This window comes from Pelodiscus sinensis, chromosome 14 (assembly GCF_049634645.1).
Source record: "Pelodiscus sinensis isolate JC-2024 chromosome 14, ASM4963464v1, whole genome shotgun sequence".
NCBI lineage: Eukaryota > Metazoa > Chordata > Testudines > Trionychidae > Pelodiscus > Pelodiscus sinensis.
Window position 1 is genome coordinate 15,623,314 of NC_134724.1, and position 24,602 is coordinate 15,647,915.

General features: G+C 45.9%; 1 protein-coding gene across 1 annotated transcript; it reads right to left on the minus strand.

Moving 5' to 3' along the window:
- Positions 1-1,376: 1,376 nt before the first annotated feature.
- DET1 (DET1 partner of COP1 E3 ubiquitin ligase) lies at positions 1,377-24,036 on the minus strand. The gene is made up of 5 exons (XM_006139296.4): positions 23,772-24,036; positions 22,401-23,496; positions 14,154-14,344; positions 12,221-12,412; positions 1,377-5,231 (listed from the first exon to the last, which is right to left on the minus strand). Exons 2-5 carry the CDS (start codon positions 23,481-23,483, stop codon positions 5,042-5,044), a joined length of 1,656 nt encoding a protein of 551 aa, XP_006139358.2. The 5' UTR covers positions 23,484-23,496; positions 23,772-24,036; the 3' UTR covers positions 1,377-5,041.
- Between the last annotated feature and the right edge of the window lie 566 nt (positions 24,037-24,602).

Genomic DNA, 24,602 nt, shown 5'->3' on the forward strand with positions numbered 1-24,602 from the left:
CAATTACTCTGAAAAGAGAACGTTTAACATGATGCCTAGGAGGCAGAAAGGCACAAGGACACATGACCCTGGACCCTAACACTGCGTGAGTAACATGAACACACCACCATCACACCTAGCACATGATTTATTGATTACAAAACATTTTCTATGTCCACTCTTCTAAATAATTAAAAAAAAATAGCAGGAGCAATCCGGGTTTTACTAGACCTCAATGACTTCATCCCCTTTCTCCCTGGACTGAAATGGCTCTCACAAAAAGAGGCTCTCACAGAAAGGACTGAAAAAAATTGCAGGAAGTCCCAAACCTTTTTTTCTCCTCCATGTCAGAAAAATTCTAATCAAGCTTATTGAATACATTGGAGATCATGTGAACAAAGGGAAGGTACCATAATTACACTGGGACTGAATGGGAACAAAGTCAAGGAACAGGGCACAAATGGTGGAAAGGAAGTCAGTGCTTGAAAGGAGTCTTTAGAAGACATCTGTCTTTAGATGAATACACAGGTGTACAGTAGGCTGCATTTTTGAGTCCACAATGACTTCTGTAACTCAATCACTTAATACAGTTATATATGATCCTCCCACAGCTGACCCAGTCTTATTTTGATTGTCTGCCAGATCAAAGATGGCTGAAATCACAGAAAGCATAAAGTAGATCCATTGTTAATCAACACACTGTCTTTTCAAGGCATGAGTTTCCCTGCCAGTTAGTTCAGAACTGAACTGAATTGAGTGAGAAGTGTTCAGTGCTAAAGGGTTCCGTGGGGTCACTTTGATACAAAGTTCAAGAGAAACCATTGCATAAAGAACCCTACACACAATAGAGGGAAAGGACTCAGGAAGTGAAGTTACTGACCCCTCTAGTGCTCACAGCGTTGCTATTAAGTACCCAGTGCAGCAGATCAAGGAGAAATCCAAAGCCATGGGGCCTCACATAGGGCCCATTTACAAACTGGCAGCCACTGCTCAAGCTCTGCACAAGCACATTCTGCCTGCTGAGGACCATGCAGTAAAAATAAATCAAAACAAAACCTACCAGTATTTTTGACCCCCACAAAAAAGGGTGATAGCTCTGCAAAGCCACTCTCATTACAGTAGTTTAGGGGAGGGGAGATGAAATAGTCACAGGATGAGGCCATAGGAATTGGCAGAAAGAAAGTCTATGTTCACAAGCGGGGCTAGCAACTCGAAAAACAAATAGGGGAAAGAAGTGCATCCCACTTTTGCCATTAGCTCATACTTAGATTTTATGCAGACACATCTATGTATATAGGCCATGACTCCTCCAAACAAACATTGCATTTTCTTAGGAAAGGATTTAAGTTACTACAGACGTCTGCTAGGAAATCTTGGAAAGAGGATACAAGTCAGTCTTTTAAAACAAGATCTTGTTTATTTTGGTATTTATTGTTTATCTCGTGTTGCTAACAAGTTCTCATCCTAACCTAGTAAAAATATTAGATAGAAAATATATGTCCCTCCCTTGCCTCCCGCCGCCCTTCTTGTTTCTTAAATAAAAGAATCACATTTTCAAGCATGAGAATGAGACAGGCTTTTCTTTCATGACACTCCTGTTTTATATCGCTGTAGATATAAAATGTAGCAGCCACAGCCCCAGAATCACCAGTACTGCCCCATACTCCTCACAACCATCAATCTGTTTCTCCAGAAGCACATTAAGACAATATTTAGCACTTATCTTGTACTTTTCATCCACAAATCAAAAGTGCTTTACAGAAGTGAATCCACATCGTTTCCATTTACAGAGAAGGAAACTGAGGCAGGGAGGAGGGGAAGTGACTCACCTGCAGTTACACAACATACTGGCAGAGATGGGAAGATGGTTGTTACTTATACCACTTAACGGAAACAAAATTAACAGAAGCAGAGATATTTTTGCAAGCACTGTTCCATCCCATCTGGAGCTTCTGGGTGTAGGAATGCAGGCTTGTGGCATCAAGGAATTAATGGGAACAGTTGAGAACTTTGGGAAAGACAGAAGGATACATTAACAATGGAAAAGGGTAATGAAGAGTGAACTTTTGGTGTGTGAGACAGAGAGAGCGAGCAGATAACTCAGTTATCTATCAGCTACAGTGTGTTTTATCAAGCAGGGGACAATGTGTGAAGACTCCCTGCTCAGAGCTTTAATAGAAAGAGCTTGAGAAACAGATTGTAGGTGAAAGATTCTAAAACCATGAAATAGTGTTCTGGGCTGGAGAGGAATGAGGCACAACTGCATGCATGTTCTGACACCTCCCCCAGCAAGTGGCCTTCCAACCTGAAATCATTTGTTACAGCCCTGAGAAACTTCCCATCAGCAAATACCCTGGGAAAGAAGACCAAAAATATGTATTCTTCCCCGAAGATTACATTTTCCATAGCCAGGCTTTGAAAGCCTCAACAATCCTGCACAGATCCAGAGAGGCAGCTGGTTAGAACTGGAAGTCCATTCTATACTTAGTTTACACAAGTTCATGTGAATTAGTTCATCTGAATCTCAATTTTGTCATCCATAAAATGGCAGCAATACTTACCTATTTTTGTGAGAGGGCTTTGGGATTCTTATATAAAAATTGCCTTCAACAGGGTTGAGATAGGTTATGTTTGCAGGAGAGGAGAAAGGAATGAATCTGGGTGGGATGTGAAGCCTGTCACATCTAGGTGAGGTATCCAAACCCTGTCCAGGGTAGCAATGACAAAAATAATATTATCTGATGGCTATTCAAGGATGTGTGAGATGAGTTTGTGACTTGAGGACTTTCCCAGTGAACAAGGGACATTAGATATCGGGTAATTGAACAGTCGAGTAACCGCATGAATTCTTACTTGTTACTCAACTATTCTATAAGCCCCAAGGGCAGGGCTGACAGTGAGTGAGCTCCAGGCCCACTCTCAGGGAGCTGCCCTGCTACCTCATGCTGCTTCCTCTATCAGAGGCAGCAGTGCGGGGTGCCAGGCGGGAGCCACTCCGTGAGTGGAGCCAGTTTATAAACCAGTTCCCCACACAGACTGGCTGCCTGCCACACTGTGTTGCTGCTTCTGATACAGAGACTGTAGTGCAGAGAGGCAGCAGCCCCTGTCCGCCGGGGGTCCGATCTTCCCGCAGATGAAGGGTGCTCCACCTCCATAGAGCAGCCTCCCCTATTCACCACCACGTGCTGCTGCCTCTGATAAAGGCAGCAGTGTGCAGGTGGACAGGCGGCATTGCAGAGCCAGTGCTAGGGGGAACAGGCTCCTGCTTCCTCCCACCCCACTGCTGCCTCTGATACAGAGGCAGCAAGAGGCAGGGGAATGAGTGTAGTCAACAAGATTAACTGATAAACCTAGGCTTATTGGTTAATTGTATAGTCAACTACATATTGACATCCCTATAGTGGACAGGTGGCCACAACTGGCCCTTTTTGATACCTCCAGCAGACTCACATCAAGGTATAACTAGGCTTTCAGTCTGAAGGGCTTTCCTTTGAGGGCAGCACCCTCAAGGGCACTCCCCTGTCACAGCCCATCATGTGCAGAGAACAGCAGTCTCCAGTGTCAATCCAGCACCTTTCACCAACCCTATGTTTGCCTCAAATGACAGCATTCCCTAGGAAAAGTTCATTCTGCTTCCAGCGATGCACCCATCTATCTGTGCTTCAATCCCAAGGAGCCATCCATTAGCACCCCTTGCCTCCTCATCCCCAGTTCTCATTGAGAATAGGGTGTGAAGCAGGAAAGGGCAGGCAGCATTAAGTCAGCAAAAGTCAGACCATCAGCTACAAGCTCCCAGCAATAAAAATGAATCCAAGTTCCCTCTTCTCCCAGTGTGAAATCCAGCCTCGCTTCCTCTAACTTCAAGGGAAAGGCAAGCACAATTTCTAGTGTCAAAGAGACATGCAGAAAGACACCCTGGAACCAGCTCTCTCAGGTCTAATCCTGTTCTATCCTGGTGACTATAACCTTGTGGTTTAAGGCATTACATAGTAGCTATGGGAAAGAAAAGGATGCCACAAGTACGACATTCTCCATATTCATGTACCTGGTATGCGCCAGTGACTAGGGCTGGCTCTTTCCCACACAGTGAGCGGAAGAAAGGTTAGGGAAGAGGTTGACATTTACCACCAGGGACACATTTCGGGCCCATTAAGCTCTTCTCCCTGAGGCGCCAAAGAGAAAGCTGATCTCAAGTTTCAGGCCCCTCTGACGCATAACCACTCTAGCTACCAACCTTCCCACCCTACGCACCAACTCACAGGTTAGGCATGCAATCAGCCCCTCCCTTGGAACTTGCCACTTTTCACGAGGAGCTCAAAGTGCTTTAGAGAAGATGTCTCAGTCTCATCCTCATTTTACAGTTAGAAACTAAGGCACAAAGATTAAGTGACTTGCATAAGTGTCAAGAACAGAAATAATCTCCCCTGATTCCAGTGACCTGCTCTAATTACTAGACTGCCCTACTAACAGACCTTTCTCCCCTAATGCCTTGCATATCAACATGGCTTGAGTACACTGTATCAAAACAAAAACCAAAAGCTAGTTTTGTTTCCCTATAACAGTGAAGGTACAAATTAAAAAACACTACCAGCATGGCTTCTATTCTCTCTGTAAGATGGACTACCTGCCTTGACCAGGTAAAAGGGCATTGGTACTGAAGGAAGTGTTTGGTATTTGTGGAGAATTCTACCTTTGCTATCACAAAACAGACGAAGTGAGAAAAAAGATGACACTGCTTGGAGAAAAAGGATTCTCAGCTACATTTTGTTCATCAATAGGGGTGAGAAAAGACGGCTTAATGGAACAACAGGCTTTGGCAGTATGAATGGGCTGGTATCTCTGAAAAAGAAATGGTCACAAGACTAATCTATCAAAGTGGCTTCTTGAGAACAATGGGATTCCCTTTCAATAGCTTGAGAGTGTCAGCTGCAAGTCCTGGGAAACAATGCTGGTTGGGTAGGGCTTCCAGGTCTTACACAAGCAATGGTTTGGTTTCCTAGAAGGCATGAGTGTCTGGCTTTGGTGTGTCCATTATGGCAGCAGCTGCCCTGGCACAATTGTTCTATGTACAGCTGTGCCTCATGTGGAAATTAACAACATATTCTGCATTAGTCCGCTGCACTGAGATGGCAAAGGGCTCAAAGGGGTGAAAGGTGAATGCAACCAGGCGTCGTACTGTGTGATTGATGGGTCGGCCCAAGAGTCCTGCTTGGATTTCAAACTTTAGAAGACCAGAATCCCGGGCATAAAATCTGTAAGGAAGAGAAAACAGAGAATGATGGTTCTGTCTATTCCTGCTCACTGGTTTTGCCATCCTGGACTCTGCATGAAAAGGGATACCACTGATGACTACTCTTTATTCCATTGCTGGTATTTATCCAAAGTCATGCTGGTAAAATGGTGACACAGACTCAGCCTGCACTAATCAATAAGTAGCACAGACTAAGCCATTAGAGGCAGCAGCACAGGACAACGGACAACTGGTCTGCATGGGGAGCTGGCTTTTAAATACAGAGGCAGCAGTGCTGGGTGGTAGGGGGCTCCCCAGAAGCGGGGTGTGAGTGCACTGCCTGCTGGTCCCACCTCTGGGGACTATAGAATTCTTATTGGTTACTCAACTATTCAATTACCAGATATCTAACATCCATTGCAGTAGTCACTATAGTGACTTCTGCTTCAGAACTGGTTAGATACCATGGGACTAACAATACAAATGATGGAGGGTCACATAGGAAAAGTCACTTCATGGGCAGAAATTTTTAAAATCTAACATTTACTTCTTTTAGTGCTATAAACCACAGAACTTCTTGCCAAGGGCTGTATTTCAGACTTGTGAGCTCCAATTTCTGGATCCAGTTAGAAATAAAAGACGTTATCACTATTAGATGCATACTGTCTCCCTACCATGCCACTGATGCAAACATCTCCCACAGTCATAAAGGGTGTTACACATGAGCAAATGAGAAAAAAATCCACTCCTTTTAATAACTTGTAAGCAGCAGCCTTCACTCTCCAACTGTGAAAATGTAATGTCTCTCCTGTTCTACAAAAGAGACTTCACAACTTCACACTGCTGCAATTTAACTTGGCTACTCCCGTCCCTTCATTGTGTCCCCATTCAGAAAAAGTAGGAGAGCCACTGGACTTGACTTTGCCCTAGAACAGTGGTCACCAAGCAGTAGATCAGGAGCTACTGGTAGATCTTGGAACCTTTGACAGGTGATCCTGACTGGTTTGGCCAGGAGGCCAGCACTTCAACTGCCCTGCTCAGCACTGCTGCGCTGGTCCTGCCCTTTGCTTTGGAGCTGCCTGCCATCTCTGGGAGCCTCCTGCTTGCTGTGCAGAGCATAGGGAAGAGGAGGGGGTGCTGATATCTGGGTGCCCTTCTCCACCCACCCCCTCGTATCCCATCTCCACAGAGCAGAATGGGGACAAGGATGAAGAGAGTTTGCTGATTGCTTTTGGGAATGGTGCAGGGCTAGGGTAGGGGTGAGCCTGCCTTAGCACCACTGCACCACCATCCAGAAGTCACCTATGGTAAGCATCCTGAACCCCCTTCCTTTACCTCAATAATCTGCTCCAGCCTCAGCTCAGAGTCCCTCCTACACACCAAATCCTTCAGCCCAAGATCAGAGCCTGCATCCCTCTCCTTGCACCCGAGCCCACTGACTGATAAAAGTGAATGAGGAAGGGAAGGAAGGGAGGATGGAGTGAGCAGGGGTGGGGCCTCGGAGAAGGGGTGGGAAGGAGGTGGGGCGGAAAGGAGGTGGGGCAAGGGTGTTTGGGTTTGAGGTAGATCCTGGATTGCACTTAAATACAAAAAATGATGCTGAAAAAGATTGGAGACCACTGCCCTAGAGTGCCTTAAACTACTTTACTTCACAGTCACTTGCAGCTTTTCAGTGAAAACTGTCACTGCAATAGTGCAGGATGAAGTTACTTAATGGCCAAATGCAGTGATCACAGCAAATGTGGGTGATCTGGAAAGGGGAAATAATTGCCCTATGTTTGTACTATCACCATGGACTCAGAGTGGTCCATTGTTTCAAACCTGGGGTGCTCTGCAGCCTGGTGTGCAGGTAAGAAGTAAACAGTGCTCTTTCATGACTTTCTTGTCCATAAGCAGAGCAGTGCTGGCTTGACTCTGGAAGGAGTTCTGCCTAGCACTCACTTCATTTGTTTATATTTCCTGTCTCCTGCAGGAATTCTTCTCCATGTCCAAGAGTGATGCTGTTTCAAGCTGCATCCTCTTCATTTCTAGGAGAGCACAAAGATCTAGGCAACTTTACTGTCTACCTACAGCTTTGATGGGATTTGCAGGTAATTTAGAAACCAAATGGCCTCCTGTTATTACACAAATCCAGCAGCCCTGGCCCTAAAGTTGGCTCAACTATTATGACATTTTCTGAGCATGGATTTCTGATGCTCATTCTGTCCCTATATGTCTCCATTTTCTTCCTGCCTTGAAGATTTTGGTTGTTTGCATTTGTCTCTGGCTTCTGCTCAAAACTGCTTTTGTATCAGAGCACATTCTTCCTATCACCACCTGCCAGCCTGATGCACTCGCAGCTCTTAGGCTGGCAGAAATGGCTCCAGACAGATTCTTTCAATATCTGAAACTCTCTTTTGATAATGCAGCTTGCTAAATTCCTCACATTTTTTCTAGCATGCCTTTCTCTTCTCCATGCTCCTTCCTCACCTGAATAAAAATGCCAACCAACCTGCCTGACAATTACATACAAGAACTAAGCAAAAGAGCTACAATCTTGGTAGCTGGCTTTCCAAAAATCTCCCTCCTACACAGAACTGGGCACATGGGGGGTGGTTTCTAACTAAAACATGGCCTATAGGCTGCTTCTCTCTCCATAATTCAAGGTAATCAACACATTCAAGACGAGTTCCTTATAATTTTAAAGATGTGCTCAGTTTGGTATTTTTAAAAGTGCTCCGCAATCAGAGGCCATTTCCATGGACTCTTGCTTCTGTGGTACTGAAATATAAGACCGTGTGTAAATAAAAACAACTAGACCAGACTTTTCAAATTGTACAAAAATGGTAAAATTATCTGCAACCACTTCTTTAAATAAGCTCCTTATTAACCCTTTAGATTTACAAGCCTTAACCTCCTAACATGGGAGGAGTTGTGTTAAGGATTTAGGGAGCTCATGCATCTCTCCCACAAGCTTTGCAGTGCTCTGCTGTGAGTTTGCTACCGAGCTTCTTGCAAACAGATACTGGGTAAAAGGCCCTGCTGCCACTCCATCAGCAAAGAGGCCATGAAGCAGGAGGTTAGCTACTCCAGTAGCTGAAAAAGAAGACTGCTGCAACCTTCCCAAATTTTTTTGGCCACGGAACCCTTTTAGAACTTTGAGGAACCCCAGCCAGGAAAACTGGTTGAGCAAAACAAAAAAGGTGTGTGGGAGGGTTGAGTTCTCATGGAACTCTTACTTTCGCTTTGTGGAACCCCAGGGTTCTGCGGACCACCATTTGGGAAACACTGTTCTAAGGGGAAAGAGTCAGTAAAACCAAGAGAGGGGAGGAGTTAGGTTAGTGGCAGCACAGAGCATATGCTGAGTTGATGCAGGCAGCGCTGTAACTAGGTATTTTTGCACCCAGGCCAAAATATTAATGATATGCCCCCCCCCTTTAGATTAGCACGCGTGACACTCTTTACTTTTGCAGCTTATTGTTTTTACTTATTGCGTCTTTGCACCCATGATTATGATGCACCCGGGGAGAGCACCCCACTTGCCCTGTCCTTGTCACAGCCCTGGGTGCAGGACCTGACTATGGGACCTCAAACCACATCTGGTGTAGAAGAAAATAAAATGTGGATTGAATGTAGATTGGGATGCTGATGGGCTTTGTGCCAAAGCCATTTGTACAGAACCATCACTATAAATCCTACATTACCAGTAATGAGAAAATAAAGCTAAAGTTTCTTTATTTCAAAACCGTTTTCTTCATGATGGGCTGCTGTTGTAACTTATCGCTGTCTTGTGTGAAAGAAACATGGCAGCACTTTTCCAGCTATTGAAGGGTTAAAGGTTACTTCTGCTACTGAATTGCCCTGTGTACTATAAGCAGGAAACTGGGAAGTAAGAGCCCCCCTACAGCTCCAAATCCCTATTCAAGGCTTGATTGACTGGCATTTTATAACCTGGATGTCTAAAGCACAAAACTGCCTGTCTACTCAGGGGAGAGAGGGAAGGTGGTAGTTTGCTTTGTTTACTACAGAAGACGTGACCACAGAAAACATCTGCAGTCCTGCTCCCTTTTGTCTGTAAAGGCTGCACAAATATTGGCGGATACAGACAAACACCACCCAGTGAGATCTCTGAACATCAAGAACAGTGACAGGAAAGGAAATGGAGATTTTTCTGCAGATTGTACAGTTGGAAATCAATTAAATAGTTATAATTTGGGAACTGTCTGTATATGAATGGTCAGAAGTTCCCAAATTTTAGTCAGGTGAAGTGTGCAGGATGTAGAAAGGAATATTGTAGACAGCAGGTGACCAGGCTGTTTTTCAACTCTCTGGACTAATCAAAACACTGACATTAGGGTAGTCACAGAGCACACTATTAATTCTTAAATCTGGTCTGGAGTTTAGGTTGAACTTAGCCACACTGGGTTGATTTTTTAAACAGCAGGTTGTTCCATCAATTAAAGTCAATTTCTGTACTCCTGCTAAATTCGATATTGCATAGTCAACTTTATGGTAGTAAAGACACAGTGCTGTGAAACTCAATGTTCTTGGACCCCAGGAGGTGTCCCACAGTGCCCTGCAGTGACTTCTCTGGCCATGAATTACAACTCTATGGCTCTCCATGTGGATAAAAAAAGCACCGGGAAATTTTGAATTTCATTTCCTGCGTGTCCAGCATGGAGACCTCAGAGCAGGCAGAACACCCAACCATGAGTTTCCAGGGCTGCAGATGAGCACAAGCATGGAGCATGCAGGAGATCCTGGACTCATTGCTGTGTGGGGAGAGGGATCTGTCCTTGCAAAATGAACCAGCAAAAGAAACACAGATCACAAAAGGGAGGAAAAAGAGAATGCCAGGAGCAGTGCAGAGTGAAAATAAAGGAGCTGAGGCAAAGGAGGCAAATGGACAGACTGGAGCATCACCACAAACATGCGGCTTCTACAAGCAGCTTCATGGAATACTTGTGGGGGAACCCAACCAGCTTCCCTAGACAATCTGTGGATTCCTCCCAGGACACTCAGGCATACTCAAGCAGCAGAATGGAGCACAGCAGAATGGAGGAGGAAGAGGAGAATGGTCAATAGTTGAGCCGAGCAACCAATATCACCAAGAGCCAAGAACTTTTTATAATCTTGGAGACAATCCCCTCCTCCCAGGATGTCTCTCAGTTGAGCACTGATTCCGAGAAGGGCACTTCTGGTGAGTTCCCTTTTTTCTTTTTCCTTGCTAAAAGTGGTCTAAGGCAATTGGGTGTGATCTGTGGTGGTCACAGTGCTTACACAGTGGCAAGTCCCTGAAACAGCTTTTAACATGTCTGGACAATCTGCCCATAAAACTCTCAGAGGAAATTTTTCATCTTTCTCACAAGGTTTCAGGGGAGGCCTGCCTTATTCTGTCCTCCATGGTAGGATACCTTTCCACACCAAGCCAGCAGAGTAAGTGGTCTAGCATCATTTCAGCACAAAGTGGCCACATTCAGTCAGCATCTGCTCCCCATCACTCTGTGTGATTTGAAGAAGGCTGATATCTCACATGGCAATCTGGATGAAGTAGGGGAAGCTATTAGCTGATGCCTCTGCAGTAAACCTCCATTTGCTCATGCTCAGTGAAGCATGGCTTGAGCTCCTCCCCTGCCACCATACCTGGTCCCCTTCCCTCCTCCCCACCCGCTCCTGTGGGAAGGGAAAGTTGAACTCTCCCAGCAAAGAGGGGGGTGCTAAACACTCAGGTGCCATTTGACCCCCCTGGCCTTCCACCATGCTGGAACCCCCTCCCACTCTGTCCCTTCCGCCTGCTCCTGCAGAAAGGGAAAGTTGCACTCCCTCAGCAAACAGGGGATGCCGAGCACACAGGTGCCATGTGAGCCCCTGTCCTGCCACCATGCCTGGGCCTCCTGCTCACTCCTGCCTGCAGACTTGTGCCCCAGCTCATCCCTTACCATGCTTGCCACCAAACTGAGTCCAGCTGCTTCCGTAAGAACTCTGTACTTGCTGCAAAGTGTCTGCTTAAAAGCATAAATGTGGTCTGGTACATAACACATCCCTATTGTCTTTATCAAGACCTTTATTCTAACAGATTCGGTTTTACATTCTACAATGTATCTCCTGCAATGTCTACTCTTCACTGTTCATTACAGTAGGATCAGTAGTCAGCCTGCTGCCCATGGACAGAGGCTGTCCAAGCTCCCCATGGACAGAGGCTGGTCCACATCAGCAGCCTCTGTCTGTGGGGGATCTGAGCTCCCTGTGGACAGAAGCTGCTCCGACATCCCATGGAGCAGAGCAGCCTCTGTCCATGGCAAGCTTGGACTCACATTTGGACCTCACATGGACAGAGGCTGCTCTGCCCCTCCCACTCCTGCACTACTGCCTCTGTTAGAGGCACAGCATGGGGCAGGGGCGGGGGCAGGCGGCACCTTGGAGCTGGTGCTGGGGGGAAACCGGCTTTTTACGCTGGCTTCCCCCAGCACCGGCTCCTGCATGTCCCCCCTTGCTGCCTCTATCAGAAGCAGCAGCGCAGGAGTGGGAGGGGCAGGCAGATCTATTGCTCATGGGAAGCCTGCTTAAAGCTAAATCCTCGTGGGCTCCCGCTCGTGTCCCCCACCCCCACCCCCACCCCGTCATTGCTACCACTGATATAGAGGCAAAAGAGTGGGGTGGTTGTGTGCGTGTAGTTGGTAGGTTTATCAGTTAATCATTTACTCGACTATACACTAACATCCCTATTATTAAAATATATTTATTTTTGTAAATGTGTAACCGGTGACATTTTCAGCAGCTACATGTTTACATGCAAGTGGGTAGGGAAGCACTGGGAGCACTGCTCTGTCTGTGGGGGATCTGAGGACAGACAGAACTTCCTAATTTACTGGTCTTCCAGAATAATTTATGCAAGGACTTTGGTCAAATGGGAGAGATGAGGGGGAAAGGCAAACATCCCTATACATACACATCAGTCTGACACACACATACGTTTCTGAGAAACACACATTTAGTCCTAGCCATGTGCAATTTTCAGACGCTTCCTCATACCTGATGGGGTGATCTCCACACGTCTTTGGCCGTTCCATGACTGATACCCACTTGTCGTCATAACTGAAGAGAGAGAGGTCAAGGTAAGGGCTGCCACTATAAGACTGAGCACTGATTGGAAGCTGACCCAGCAGCCTCCGCACAGCTTCTGTGTGCCCTCCATACTTTGCATTCACAATAGTGTCCTTAAACCTGGAAGAGAAAAAGGGATAGATTTTATTTGCAAAGCACACAAGCAAATGGCACAATGTAGGTATATTAGTGTTTGAAAAGTACAGAGATAACAAAAATCAAAACAGCAGCTGTTTAAAAACTAGTACTATTAGCTTCAGAAATTGTAATTCACCTAATACACCATCAGTCTTGATTCTGATGATCTTTTACCCACTCTAGTCAGTGTTCCTATTCTGCTTCAGAACTACAGACTGACAAGCCGATAGGAACTTGCCATTCCACAAGGTCTGGGCTACAGATGCCCTGCAGTACAGGAAATATATGCAGGATCAGAAATGGGGAGAGATGGATTAGCATCTTATCAATCAATCAATCCAATTTTACTGCAACTATTGTAAACATTGTAAATGAAGCCTTAAGGGTGTGCAATAATAGCTGAATTCCACAGGTTGAAGGATGACTTGGGAATCCATCTCTCCCCAGCCATTATGTTTTGATTGCACAAAGGGAAGAAACTGTAGAAGAAGAACCACCTTGAAGAGAAGCCTGCAGCTGTTTACCTCAACACAGTCTGAAACGTTCTTTCCTGTGAAGAGATTTATCTAGATTGGAGTATTTCTTTTTTACAAGTTCGTAAGCAAAATTTGAGCTTTTTGCTGGTGCGATCCAACATTTTTGAGACCAACAGGTAAGAACAATTTATTAGGAATCGTTTATATTGGACTGTAAACTCTGAGAACAGGGGCCTATTACGTTTACTTATTTAAAAAGCAGCATCCCATCCCTATAACCAGCCCCATTATAGGCTCTGACAACCAAGCAGATTGCTTATGAAGGTCTTGACTTTTGTTTCAGCTACAGAACAAGAGCAGCACTTCATAGGTTTGGATCAAGTTCTGTCTCTCACAAGCAGTAAGGAATCCCCAGTGGGACTTAAGGAAATGTACAAGATGACTAAGTCTCCTTCACTTGTATGGATGCAACAACTTGAATCAAAATGAAGCCCCCCTATAAGCAATGGCAGAAACGGTCACTAAATAGTTATGCTGAAATTAAATAAGCTGTGGGAAGCAAAAGAAACTCTCGCACACTTGGGCACATCACTATATATTCCTAGGAACTTGTTTTAGAAATATCACCAAATGCATTACTAACATGACTTGTCTATTTAAAATAATTTTAGAAGACCTGTTTACTTTTATATCTTACTCTACTTTCATTGACACTAGATTGCAGTTTTACTCTCACACTGGAAAGGAAAGTCCAACTGAAAAAAGGAACAGCATACTTTTTGCTGAAATTGTAGAAAATGCCACAAACACAGCTTTATTCACATTACATTTGGGGAAAACCGTCTAGCAAAATAAATCCCAAGTTTGGTGACATTTTTGGTTTAACAAATCCTTGCTCAGATAAAGTCACAACACAAGGAGTGCTGGCAGCAGTCTTCCCTCTGAAATCTTTCTCCGTAGGGTTGGTTGCATAGATTGTCATGTATGCTTTCTAGTGTTGGTCTACCATTTATGTGGAAGGCCACACAAGACAGAACTAGGCATACTTTGCATCGCCTTATGTGTTCGGCAGATTTTAGAACCATAAGGCTGTGTTGAGATGTACCATTTTCAGAATGGACTCATATACCCATCGGTCACTAATGATCTAAGTTTTTCAAGGTTGCCATAGCTACTTGATACTGGCCTTTGGATGGCAGTGTTGAGCATGTACCTATATGGTATAAGGCATGCTCCGAATGGCTCACCGGCGCTGGATCTGTCTGGCAAAGTTGTTACTGGAAGCTGAGCAGGGAAACTGGACAGCTTCGCTGTGTAGGGTGGCATTCCTGAAGAGATCACAGAAGTTCTCAAAGAGCTCCAGTAGTTCATCCGAAGTATTCTCGAACACAGCAATAACTTCTGTGGTCACCATGTTGTATACAACAAAGAATGAAGGCTGCAAAGAGTAGCAGTGTTAGTGGTTTTCCAGCAGAGTATAGACATACAATACAGGGCCAATATTAGCTGGGAATCCCTCCCCCCATACACACAACACACAAGACTACCCACAATTACTCTGCTATGTAGGAGAATCTCACATGCACTATACAAATTCATCATGCTATTCAAATAACTCAAAGGGTACCAGATTATCCAGCCTATTCACCGCAGTGTAATTATTTATAAAGGGAACTTAATATGCTTTCAATTTTTCATTTCAAACTGGATGTCAATATTTCTGTTTTCTTTTCCTCACTCCCCACCAAATATAAAATGCTTTTTAAAGTGGCAGATTTAATTTTCTTTCCTGCTGGGGAAGTGATTTTAAACCAGGTGCTGGCTGGCAACAAATTATTTTTCCTGCATGTGAAGAGCTGAGAGCTTTTTTTTCCCCCACATTTATTGTCTTCCCCTTCTTAATATTTCCAACATGCAGAGATGAGATATTTTTAGTGCATTCTGTTCCAACACTGCTTGCAAAAGTTTTGCCCTCCACGTACCCTGCTGATGTAGAAATGAAAGCCTAAAAGAGAACAACTATTTCTTTTTAATACTAGCACTCATATCCAAGAATTTCCAGGTGCCATTGCAATTGTAAATCGAAAAGATGACTCAGGTACTTCTGCAGTAAATCTTTCCCTAAGTAAGGTTAATCAATTGCTACAGACACTAACTTTCCAACCCAAATATAAGACACATGCATTACCTCTAACACCACATAGAAACAGAGTAACACCTTTGTAAATCCTGAAGAACTCAGACTTACACATGTCAAGACTTCACCCTACAGGATAATTTGAGGGTTGGGGAGAAGAATGAGAGAACTCAGATAGGTCTCTCAAAAAGGGATGGCATTGGGACTAGAGATGTAAATGGTTAACAAAATAAGCATCACCCTATTATGGTTAACTGGTGGGGGCTGAAGCAGCCTCTCTGCAGCAGCTACTGCCCATGGCGGAGGGAAGTGGGGGAAGGGTGCTCCAGCCAGTGGGCTGGAGTGCTTCCCCAATATAATCAGTCAACCAGTTAAACATAAAGTTTAATGAGTTAACTAATTAAATGGAATTTTACATCTCTAGTTTAGACTATCACTACACCAAACCCATGGCCTGTTACAGAGTTGTGTTGGTTTTGGAGAAGGTGATCCATGCTACCCTGTTCTTTCTCTCAAGAGAGCTGTTACTGAAACATTGTTACTTAGGGTACGTCTAGACTACATGCCTCTGTCGCCAGAGGCATGTAGATTAGGCTACCCGACATATTAAAATGAAGCGGCGATTTAAATAATCGCCGCTTCATTTAAATTTACACGGCTGCCGCGTTGAGCCAACAAACAGCTGATCGGCTGTTTGTCGGCTCAGCGCGATAGTCTGGACGCGCGGGTGTCGACATCAAAGGTATTTGTCGACCACCCAGGTAAACCTCATCCCAGGAGGTTTACCTGGGTGGTCGACAAATACCTTTGATGTCGACACCCGCACGTCCAGACTACCGCGCTGAGCCGACAAACAGCCGATCAGCTGTTTGTCGGCTGAGCGCAGCAGCCGTGTAAATATAAATGAAGCGGCGATTATTTAAATTGCCGCTTCATTTTACTATGTCGGGTAGCCTAATCTACATGCCTCTGGCGACAGAGGCATGTAGTCTAGACGTACCCTAAGACTAGTCAGAAAATGGAGGAAATGGATGGCTGCCAAATACCCACATATTATTCCCAATCACCTGAAGTATTGCCTAAAAAATCATTACCCTCTGGAAAGACTCTTACTGGTCTATAGAATTGGAGTGCAAAGGAAAGGAGAAGGGTTTGATGACCCTCAATTCAACTCTGTACACATATTTACCACTTTAAAAATTGCAAAATTACATTTCTAAGGTATTTCTTTTACAGGGAGCTCTATATTCATTGTAATTATTTACCAATGGAAAGTGCCAAACCAGAGAAACTTTTCTTAAGTTATATTTTAGAGCTACTTGTTTTTGTGTGGGATGTTATTCTATACTTGGTATCAGTTAGGTAACCACATAGCTATTGAGAAAAGCATTGCACACATGAACCTCTGTACAGGAAACCCCCGCTTTAGGACAGCCCGAGCTGCAAGTCCCCGCACTTATGACCATTTCTGTAAGTGTGGAAGGGGCTGAAAACCCTCGACTTTTGTCCCCGGCCCGCATTTACGATGGCGCACAGCACCTATCGTAAATGCGGGTTCGAGTTAGGATGCCCCCGACTTGCAACGCTTCCTCAGGAACCCATCGCATCGCAAGTTGGGGGCCACTGCACTCTGGGTGTCCCTAATCTGGGTACACCTGTGGTACAGACCCTGGGAGGCAAAGGGGGAAAGGCAACTCAGGGATGCATTTCCTCCTAGACTTTCCCTGCCACTCCCATAGTAGTGAAGGGGCAGTGCCGAAAGCAGCAGGGAGTGTGGAGCCATGTGTCCCTGGGAATGGGGTGCCAGGTAAGCAACCCATCCTTATCACACTCAGACCCCTCAGCAGGCTCCCTGACCTGGCAAATTCTTTAATCTGGCATACCCTGTTTTCCAGGGTTGCCAGTTTAAAGAGGTTCAAGTGTATATCCATAGTACACTTCATGTCTAGACCCATAAGAATAAATACATCATATTCCATACTTTCAGTATAGGATCCCACTAGGGATGTAAACGACTAGTCAACTACCCAATAAGCATAAGCATATGCAGCTTAAAAGCCGGTTCCCCCCAGCACTGTCTCCATGGGGGAGCAAGGGAGGCAAAGACATAGCGGGGGACTGGTCGTGAGCCAGGAATCAGCTGATTTCCAGGTCTTGCCCGGTCCCAAATGCTGTGCCTCTGCTTTTTAAAAGGATGAAGAGGCACCAGGCTCATAATACATTTAAAAAGCAGAGGCGCAGCTGGAAGGGGGAGGGGGGACTGAGTGCAAGATGGGAATTAGCTGGGAGCTAACCCCACTGAGGTTCCACAGTTTCCCCCCTAATCAATTACTCAATTAGCTGATTAAACACAGTTTAACATCCCTAGTTTCCACTACATGTGCTGGTATTATTCAGAAGACTGAGTTGGAAAACATCTACTAATCATCTAGTTCAGGCCACTGCCAATGTAAAGATGAGATCCCAAGAAGTCTAGGGAAAAACAAACCAGACTTGATATTACACTGTATCTTAATTTTAGGCCTTACTGCATAATAGGGATGTTAGATAGCGTATAACTGAATAGTCGTGTAACCGCATGAAGTTTTAGCAGTTACACAACCATTTGATAGTCCATGAGGTGGGGCCGCAAGCCAATACATTCCTGGCCCCACTCCTGGTGTGCCCCCTACCACTCTGCGCTGCTGCTTCTTTATCAGAGGCAGCAGCACGGGGTGGCAGTAGACCCTGTCTGTGGGTGTCCGAGCTCCCCATGGACAAAGACTGCTTTACAGCAGCAGTCCGTCCTCAGGGAGCTCAGACCACCCTCCCGGAAAGGGGCTGTTGCGCGACAGCCTCCCAAGCCCCCCTCCATGCTGCTGCCTCTTATAGAGACAGCAGTGTGGGAGGAGAGAAGGCAGGCAGCACAGTGGAGCTGGTGCTGGGGAGAACCAGCTTTTAAACTGGCTCCCCCCCAGCAGCAGCTCCTGCCTCCTCTTCTCCCCACCCCTGCTGCATGTGAAGGCAGGTCTGCGGAGCCAGCACGCAGGGGGAGCCTGCTTGAAAGCCAGCTCCTCACATGTATTGGCTCCCGCCTGCCCCTTCACCTTCCGTGCTGCTGCCTCTCTGTCAGAGGCAGCAACACAGTGTAGTGGAAGGAGACGAGGTGGATCTGGTGCTTGTGGAGAGCCACTTTTAAGCTAGGTCTTCACAGGCACCACCCCTCACCCCTGAGGCAGCGGGGGGGGGGGGCAGTGCATGTAGTCAACAAGATTAACTAATAAGCTCAGGGTTACTGGTTAATTATGTAGTCATCTACACATTGACATACTGCAAAATCAAACAAATAAAGGAAAGGTTAGACTCAAATACAGAGGAAAGAACAGAATTTTCACTAAATATAGAACCCTTCTTCAGCTGCCATAGAAGCCATCCTAGAGCAATGGAAATGGCAGGAGGGACCTTGTGCTCAGGTAGGCAGATCTAAAACATGACCTTTTCTGTGTTCCTTTCTACTATTTTCTGTTTGTTTAAATGCATAAATGTGTTTATCAAAAGTCAGGCTTCATGTACATTTTTAAACAATCTTTCTATGAGTTGTAATAAAAATTAAAATCTCAACTTTTCCCTCTTAATGTACGAAAAAAAACCCCAAAGTCATAAATACCAATTCACCCAACTCTTCCTCAAGCAGAACCTAGGAGATGAGATGGGCCTAATTGTCAGCGAACTCTGGCTCCCTCAAATCAGAGGTAAGGGAAAGACTTTCCACAACTGAGAGCCTTACACAAAGACCAGCTTGCTATTGGGAGATTCCGGCTAGACCGGGCTGCACGCAGTATTTGAAAGTGGCAGCACCATGTGGAGACCAGGATCAGCAGGAGAGTCCCCAGCTGACCCTGGGCTACCTACGGCACTGCCACTTTGAAATGCCGCGAGGTGCATGGGGTCAGCTGGGGACTGCTTCAGTCCTCCACTGGACCCATGCTCCCCACAGCGCTTTCACCCTTGAAGTGTAGCAAAGCTGTTGCTACACTTCAAAGGTGGAAGCGCCCTTATTGACTAATCAAATAGTGCAAGTTGCATCGACTATTCAATTAGCCAAATAATTGAAATTTTACATCACTACACAGACCTTCACAGAACAAAATCAATATCTGGAAGTGATTGCAAAAAAAGTGGGAAACTAAGTGCGTCTCCTGAAGAACTAACCTAGTTTGCTGCTGCCTTTCAGGCTTTAAGCCAGACATGAACTGTATCAGCTATGAAATCTAAGTGTACTTGAAATGGAAGCAAACTAAAGAACATTGCAATGATCAGTCACAAATGCCCGTCAAAGTCCACGTCCAAGTGAAAAGGTTGCATTCATCTAATCAGGAAGTCTTACAATATTTTTGGACACGGACAGAGCTCAAGACTCCATGACAGTGTTTTTTTAAACTTTTTAAGACTGAGGAATACCAAACTTTTTTTTTTTTTATGAGGAACACCTCTTTTTTGTTTCAGCAAGATCAGACTAACACGGCTACATCTCTATTACCATTCACCAAGGATTTTTGGTTGACCCTCCCCTTCCCCCCAAAAAAAAATTCAGGGGGAAAAAGGGTCGGGAGGAAAGTTACTTAGGGAAAAAAAGGGTTGGGGGAATGTCAGAGGAAAGAAAGGTCGCCTGCTCCTTTAAGGGTAGCCATTTTGAATTCTGTTGTTCTCCACGGCACACCTCTGACTGCCTCCCCGCACACTGGTGTGCAGCAGAACACAGTTTAAGAAACACTGCTCTTTGAGGAATAAAGTGGACCCCAAAACACAACCCAATTGCAATATCAATGTTATTTTTTGTGGTTTTGTTCCACAAATATTTCAATGCTGCTTTTTACAAAAGAGCCTCAGTCCTCAACGATTTTACAACAACAAACAGTGCACACACTCTAATATTCTTTGTGATTCTATAGCAGCCTAATGTATGTGAACAATGGAAGAAACAACAACCAAAGAAAGTTTCATAATGGGCAGCTACCATCCATTTATTTCAACTGTTAGCCCTAGAAAAACAATGGGACAAATATTGAGGGCAGTAGGAAGGGAGTTATTAAGCTTGCAGGGAAAAAGAAACAATGAGCAGAACTGCAAGTTTAGAGAGAGTTCTTGCCAGATAATTTTAATAGAATTATAAAATAAGCAGATGAAAGGAATTAAGTAGATAAAAAAATGTAAAGTAGTCTCAGACCAATCTCATATGGACTGAAAACAGAAATGAAAGTCTCTAGGAAAAAGGCAATAATAAACAAGTGTTATAGGAGTGAGGGGAAGTCTACCACATAGACTGGCATTAGAGCTGGTCTGATTTAACCTTATTACTGACCTGAAAGTAGGAGTAAACAATGTATTAGTTAGAAATAGTAGATGATACCAAAATTGACTACTGTGCCATTGCACAAGCACAGAATTCATGTCCTCCACAGATTTTTTTTCTCCTGCAAAATAAATGATTCGGATGGGGAGGTGAAAGCCATGCGAGGAGTCATGTTACAATTACACTTTTTGCACACGAGTGGTGTACATGGTATCAGAAGAGAGGCAGCTGGCTCATGGGCCAGAGTAGCCAACCTTGGAAATGGAGGGGGCAAATGTTGCTTTCTTCATAGTGCGCCTTGCCAGCTAAGGAGACAGGTATTATGTGGGAGGACAAACAGAGCAGGGCACATGGGGCTGCTGGGGGTCTCACAGGCTAGAGTTCATAATAGCTAGTGAGGGGAGACAGATTGGATGCAGAGATAGTGGGGAGACAACACTGAGCTGGGGCTGAATGGGAATAGGAGAGAGTGCAGGGACACATGGGAATAGGGGCATCTATGCCTGGATGAAAGGGAAGTGAGGGTGCAGATACAGAGACACATGGATACAGAGCAGCTATGTCTAGCAGAGTGAAGATGCAGGGACACATGGGGACAGAGAGGAGTGGGGTATAGGGCCACAGGGGACACTTGCAGCTATTCCTGGCTGAATGGAGGTATAGGGATACACAAGGCCGGGGCAGATGTGCCTGATTGAACAGGAAAGACTAGGGTTCAACCACGGTTTGCATGGGGAAAGATTCTCAACTCCCTAACAATTGTCTCTCTCCCCCCAAAAAATAAACCTGTTCCATACTGCTCCCACCCACATCCAACAATCAGGCAGGTTCACTCCCAGGCTCATTCCCAGCAATTACTTCCCTCTCCTTCAGTTCTTCTGTTACCCCAACTCATTAAAGCCTTTGCACTTCTTTAGAAGGGTGCGGGAAATAAATTTAAAGTTGCAGAAATGTATTATATTGTACATTTTAACATTCAAATTTCTGTATTAATATGCCTAGTGAGAAATCTGTGTGTCAAAAACCATTTCCTAAATCTTTTTTGTTGTCTATATTGTTACGGTCGTACTTACTGACAAGTATTTTGAAATAAACTACCAAAATAATTGAAACTGGCCTGATTACATTATTATTTTGGCAAATAAAATATGCAGAATTTTGCAGAATTTTAAAATAGTGTGCAGCTTTTAAAAAATTTTTGGTGCAGCACTCTCCCAAGCATAATTGGGAGTTGAAAATACCATCCAGGACAGAAAGAGAGCAAGAGGCTTGAGGGATTAGAATTGTAAGCAGAAAAAGTGAAATTTAGCTTGCAAAAAATGCCAGCTATTACAACTGAAAAAGACTCAAACACACATACATACTAAGAGATAAGTATCTGGAATACAGTAATGGCTTAGAGATCCAACTATGCAATACAATACAGCAAGAAAAAAGGGTCAGTTTAGGGTGGCACATGCAGAGTCCGTAGGCCACACAGTAGGAAAGTTAACAGTTCTTTACATTATTCTAGCATGACTGCTTCTAAAGCACTGTTTAGTCCGGGGCACCAGAATTGAAAGAAACTGGTGAGAGTGGGGGAAAAAAGAACAAAATGATCGTCAGGCTGGAAGGATTGAAACCAGAAGCTAATTGAATGAAAATTATATAGTTTGTGTAAGTCATCTGATGCAGGAGTGGGGAAAGACTGGATCACTCTCTATAAGTAACAGTAGTGTAGTATAGAAAACAAAATTGCATTTACTGGAAGATGAAATTGAATTAACCACATTGCTCTTCTCTCTAATTTCTAACAAGTTTTGACATTGTAAGAGGGGGAAATCTTGCCAAATGCCATCCAAGATACCACCAAGACACCTCACAATAAAATCCAAATTATGTATTGTGGCAGACCTAACAGCACATTTCTACCCAGCACTCAAAAACCCAACTCAGCACTTATACCAGAAACTTAGCTTATAGTATTTATCTGCATAAGAATAATCTCAACAAAGAAATAAGCTGCCCCAAGAAGACAGGCCCTACCTGTGAAGGGTCTGTCACCCGCAACGTGACCACATCTTCACTGGTGTACTTAATAAACAGATGGCTCTCATCCAACAGCTGCATTTTCCACATACGCAACTGCCTCAACTGATCAAAGTACTGGAAGAACCTTCTTTTTGCCATTGCACTCCCATCCTGCTCTGCCCTCCTCCACAAGTACACCAACAGCCTGTGTTTCAGAGAGTTTATGAAGGGCTCTTTGTAGGGATTTGCCATCCCTGTCTGACTGTCCCGTTGTACTTCCGGATAGACAGCAGACAGGGTCAGGAGATCATCCTCATAGCAGAAGCGGCCTATAGTCCGTACATCAATGAATGTGCCTTCAGGTGTCACCTGAAATACATGAATAGTCTGCTGTTGCACAGAGAGAATAGCCAAGATATTCTTATACAGGTATAGGCCCTGGTTGTGAGATAAGATGACTTTGTCACATTTGAATGTTCTTGTGTCACACAGTCTCCCTGTGTGAAGATCTATGATATGCAGAGAATAGTCCTCCAAAGGGGACCTAGGATTAGGAGTCACTGATTCACTGTTGCGATAAACCTCAAAAAATGGGGGATGAGGTTCCTCAGGCAGGTAGGCAGCAGAGCCAACAATCACATAACGACAGTCATCGGTGAACAAACTGCATTCCCGGTTCAAGTGCTCGCCATTGGAGGCCACATTGGTGATATGCAGCAAGACAAAGAAACGTTCAAAGAGCCGCCCACGAATGTTGACAGATCGTTGGTCATTGCCATTAGCCAAGATCTCTCCCTCATAACCCTGCAGGAGATCCTCTGCTGCCTGGCAGCCTTGATACTCATAGATCTCCAGGGAGGTCTGGTCCGAGGAGAAAGCAATGAAGTAGCGCCCATCAGGGGAGAACTTGCGCAGGAAGCAGGGCGGCTTCTCAACGTTAACCACAGTGAAGTTGGGGAAGACATTCTGGTGGAAGACCCGGACCTGGTGCCAGTGGGTGCCGGCTTTACCAGAGCTGATCCTTCGGCGCTCCAGGCGGTGGATGACGTTCTGGTTCTGGATTCTGCGGGGCCTGATGGTCGGAGCCTCATGATCCATCACTTCATCGTCCCTTGGGAGGGAAGAAACACACTGTACTGGAACTGCAGAACCAACACCACACGCGGGGGTGGGGGGGATGGTAGGGGGTCCCCTGGGGGCGCCGCAAGGGTAACACCGCGGGGACCCGGCGGCGGGGTGCCATGCTGAGAGGGGGGCGGGAGCCTCCCCCAGAGGCAGCCCCAGTGTCGGGGCCCCGGGGTGGGAGGCTCACAGAGTGAGGGGGGCGGGGCGCCTCGGCAGAGCGGCTGCGCTTCCGGCGCTGGTGGGCGTCGCGAGTCTCCTCACCTCTCCGGGCCGCAGCGGGGTCCCGGCGCCTCCGCAATCCGTTCACGCGATGGCCGCCGCCATCTTTCCGCCAAGGCGCCGCTACTAACAACGCCTCAGCCCTGCTGACGAGGGCAAGAGGGTACCACGGCAGTGCTTCCGGAGCGTGGCCGCCGGCAGGCGCTGAGAGTCGGCCGCACGCGGCAGCGACAGTGGCCCCTGGCGGCCGGAGGAGTCATCGCCTGTAGGGGCCTGGGCAGCCCCGCCGGGAACCATGGCAACCACCACAACTGGGCATGATGGCACATGGGCCCCAGCAGGACAGGGCACCCCCAGGGCACAGTCTGGACACACCCCAGGAGGGAGCTGTACTCAGCTTTGGCAGGGCATTACCTCTGTCCCCTACAGAGCCAGCTGTGCCCGCCAGGCACCCTCTTCGCCAGTATCTCCCTGCCCAAAGTGCAGTGCCCACTCTCCCCTCCGGTCGCATGACACCTCTCCGTACAGCCACTGCCCATAGGGATTTTTAACCGAGAAGCCTGGGCTTGTCGGTTAATCTTGTCGACTGCACACACTCCCCCCGCTTGCTGCCTCTGTACAGCTTTAAGCAGGCTCCCCATGAGCACCAGATCCAAATCCCACCCCCATGCTGCTGTCTTTGATAGAGAGGCAGCCGAGCGGAAGGTGATGAGCACAGGGAACTGGCTTTCAAGCAGCCACTATTCACAGGGCATTTGGACCCCTCGTGGATGGGGGCTGCTGCTGTGGACTAGCCTCTGTCCACAGGGAGCTCGGACCCCCCATAAACTGGTGCTGCTGCCACAGACCAGCCTCTATCAGAGGCAGCAGCGC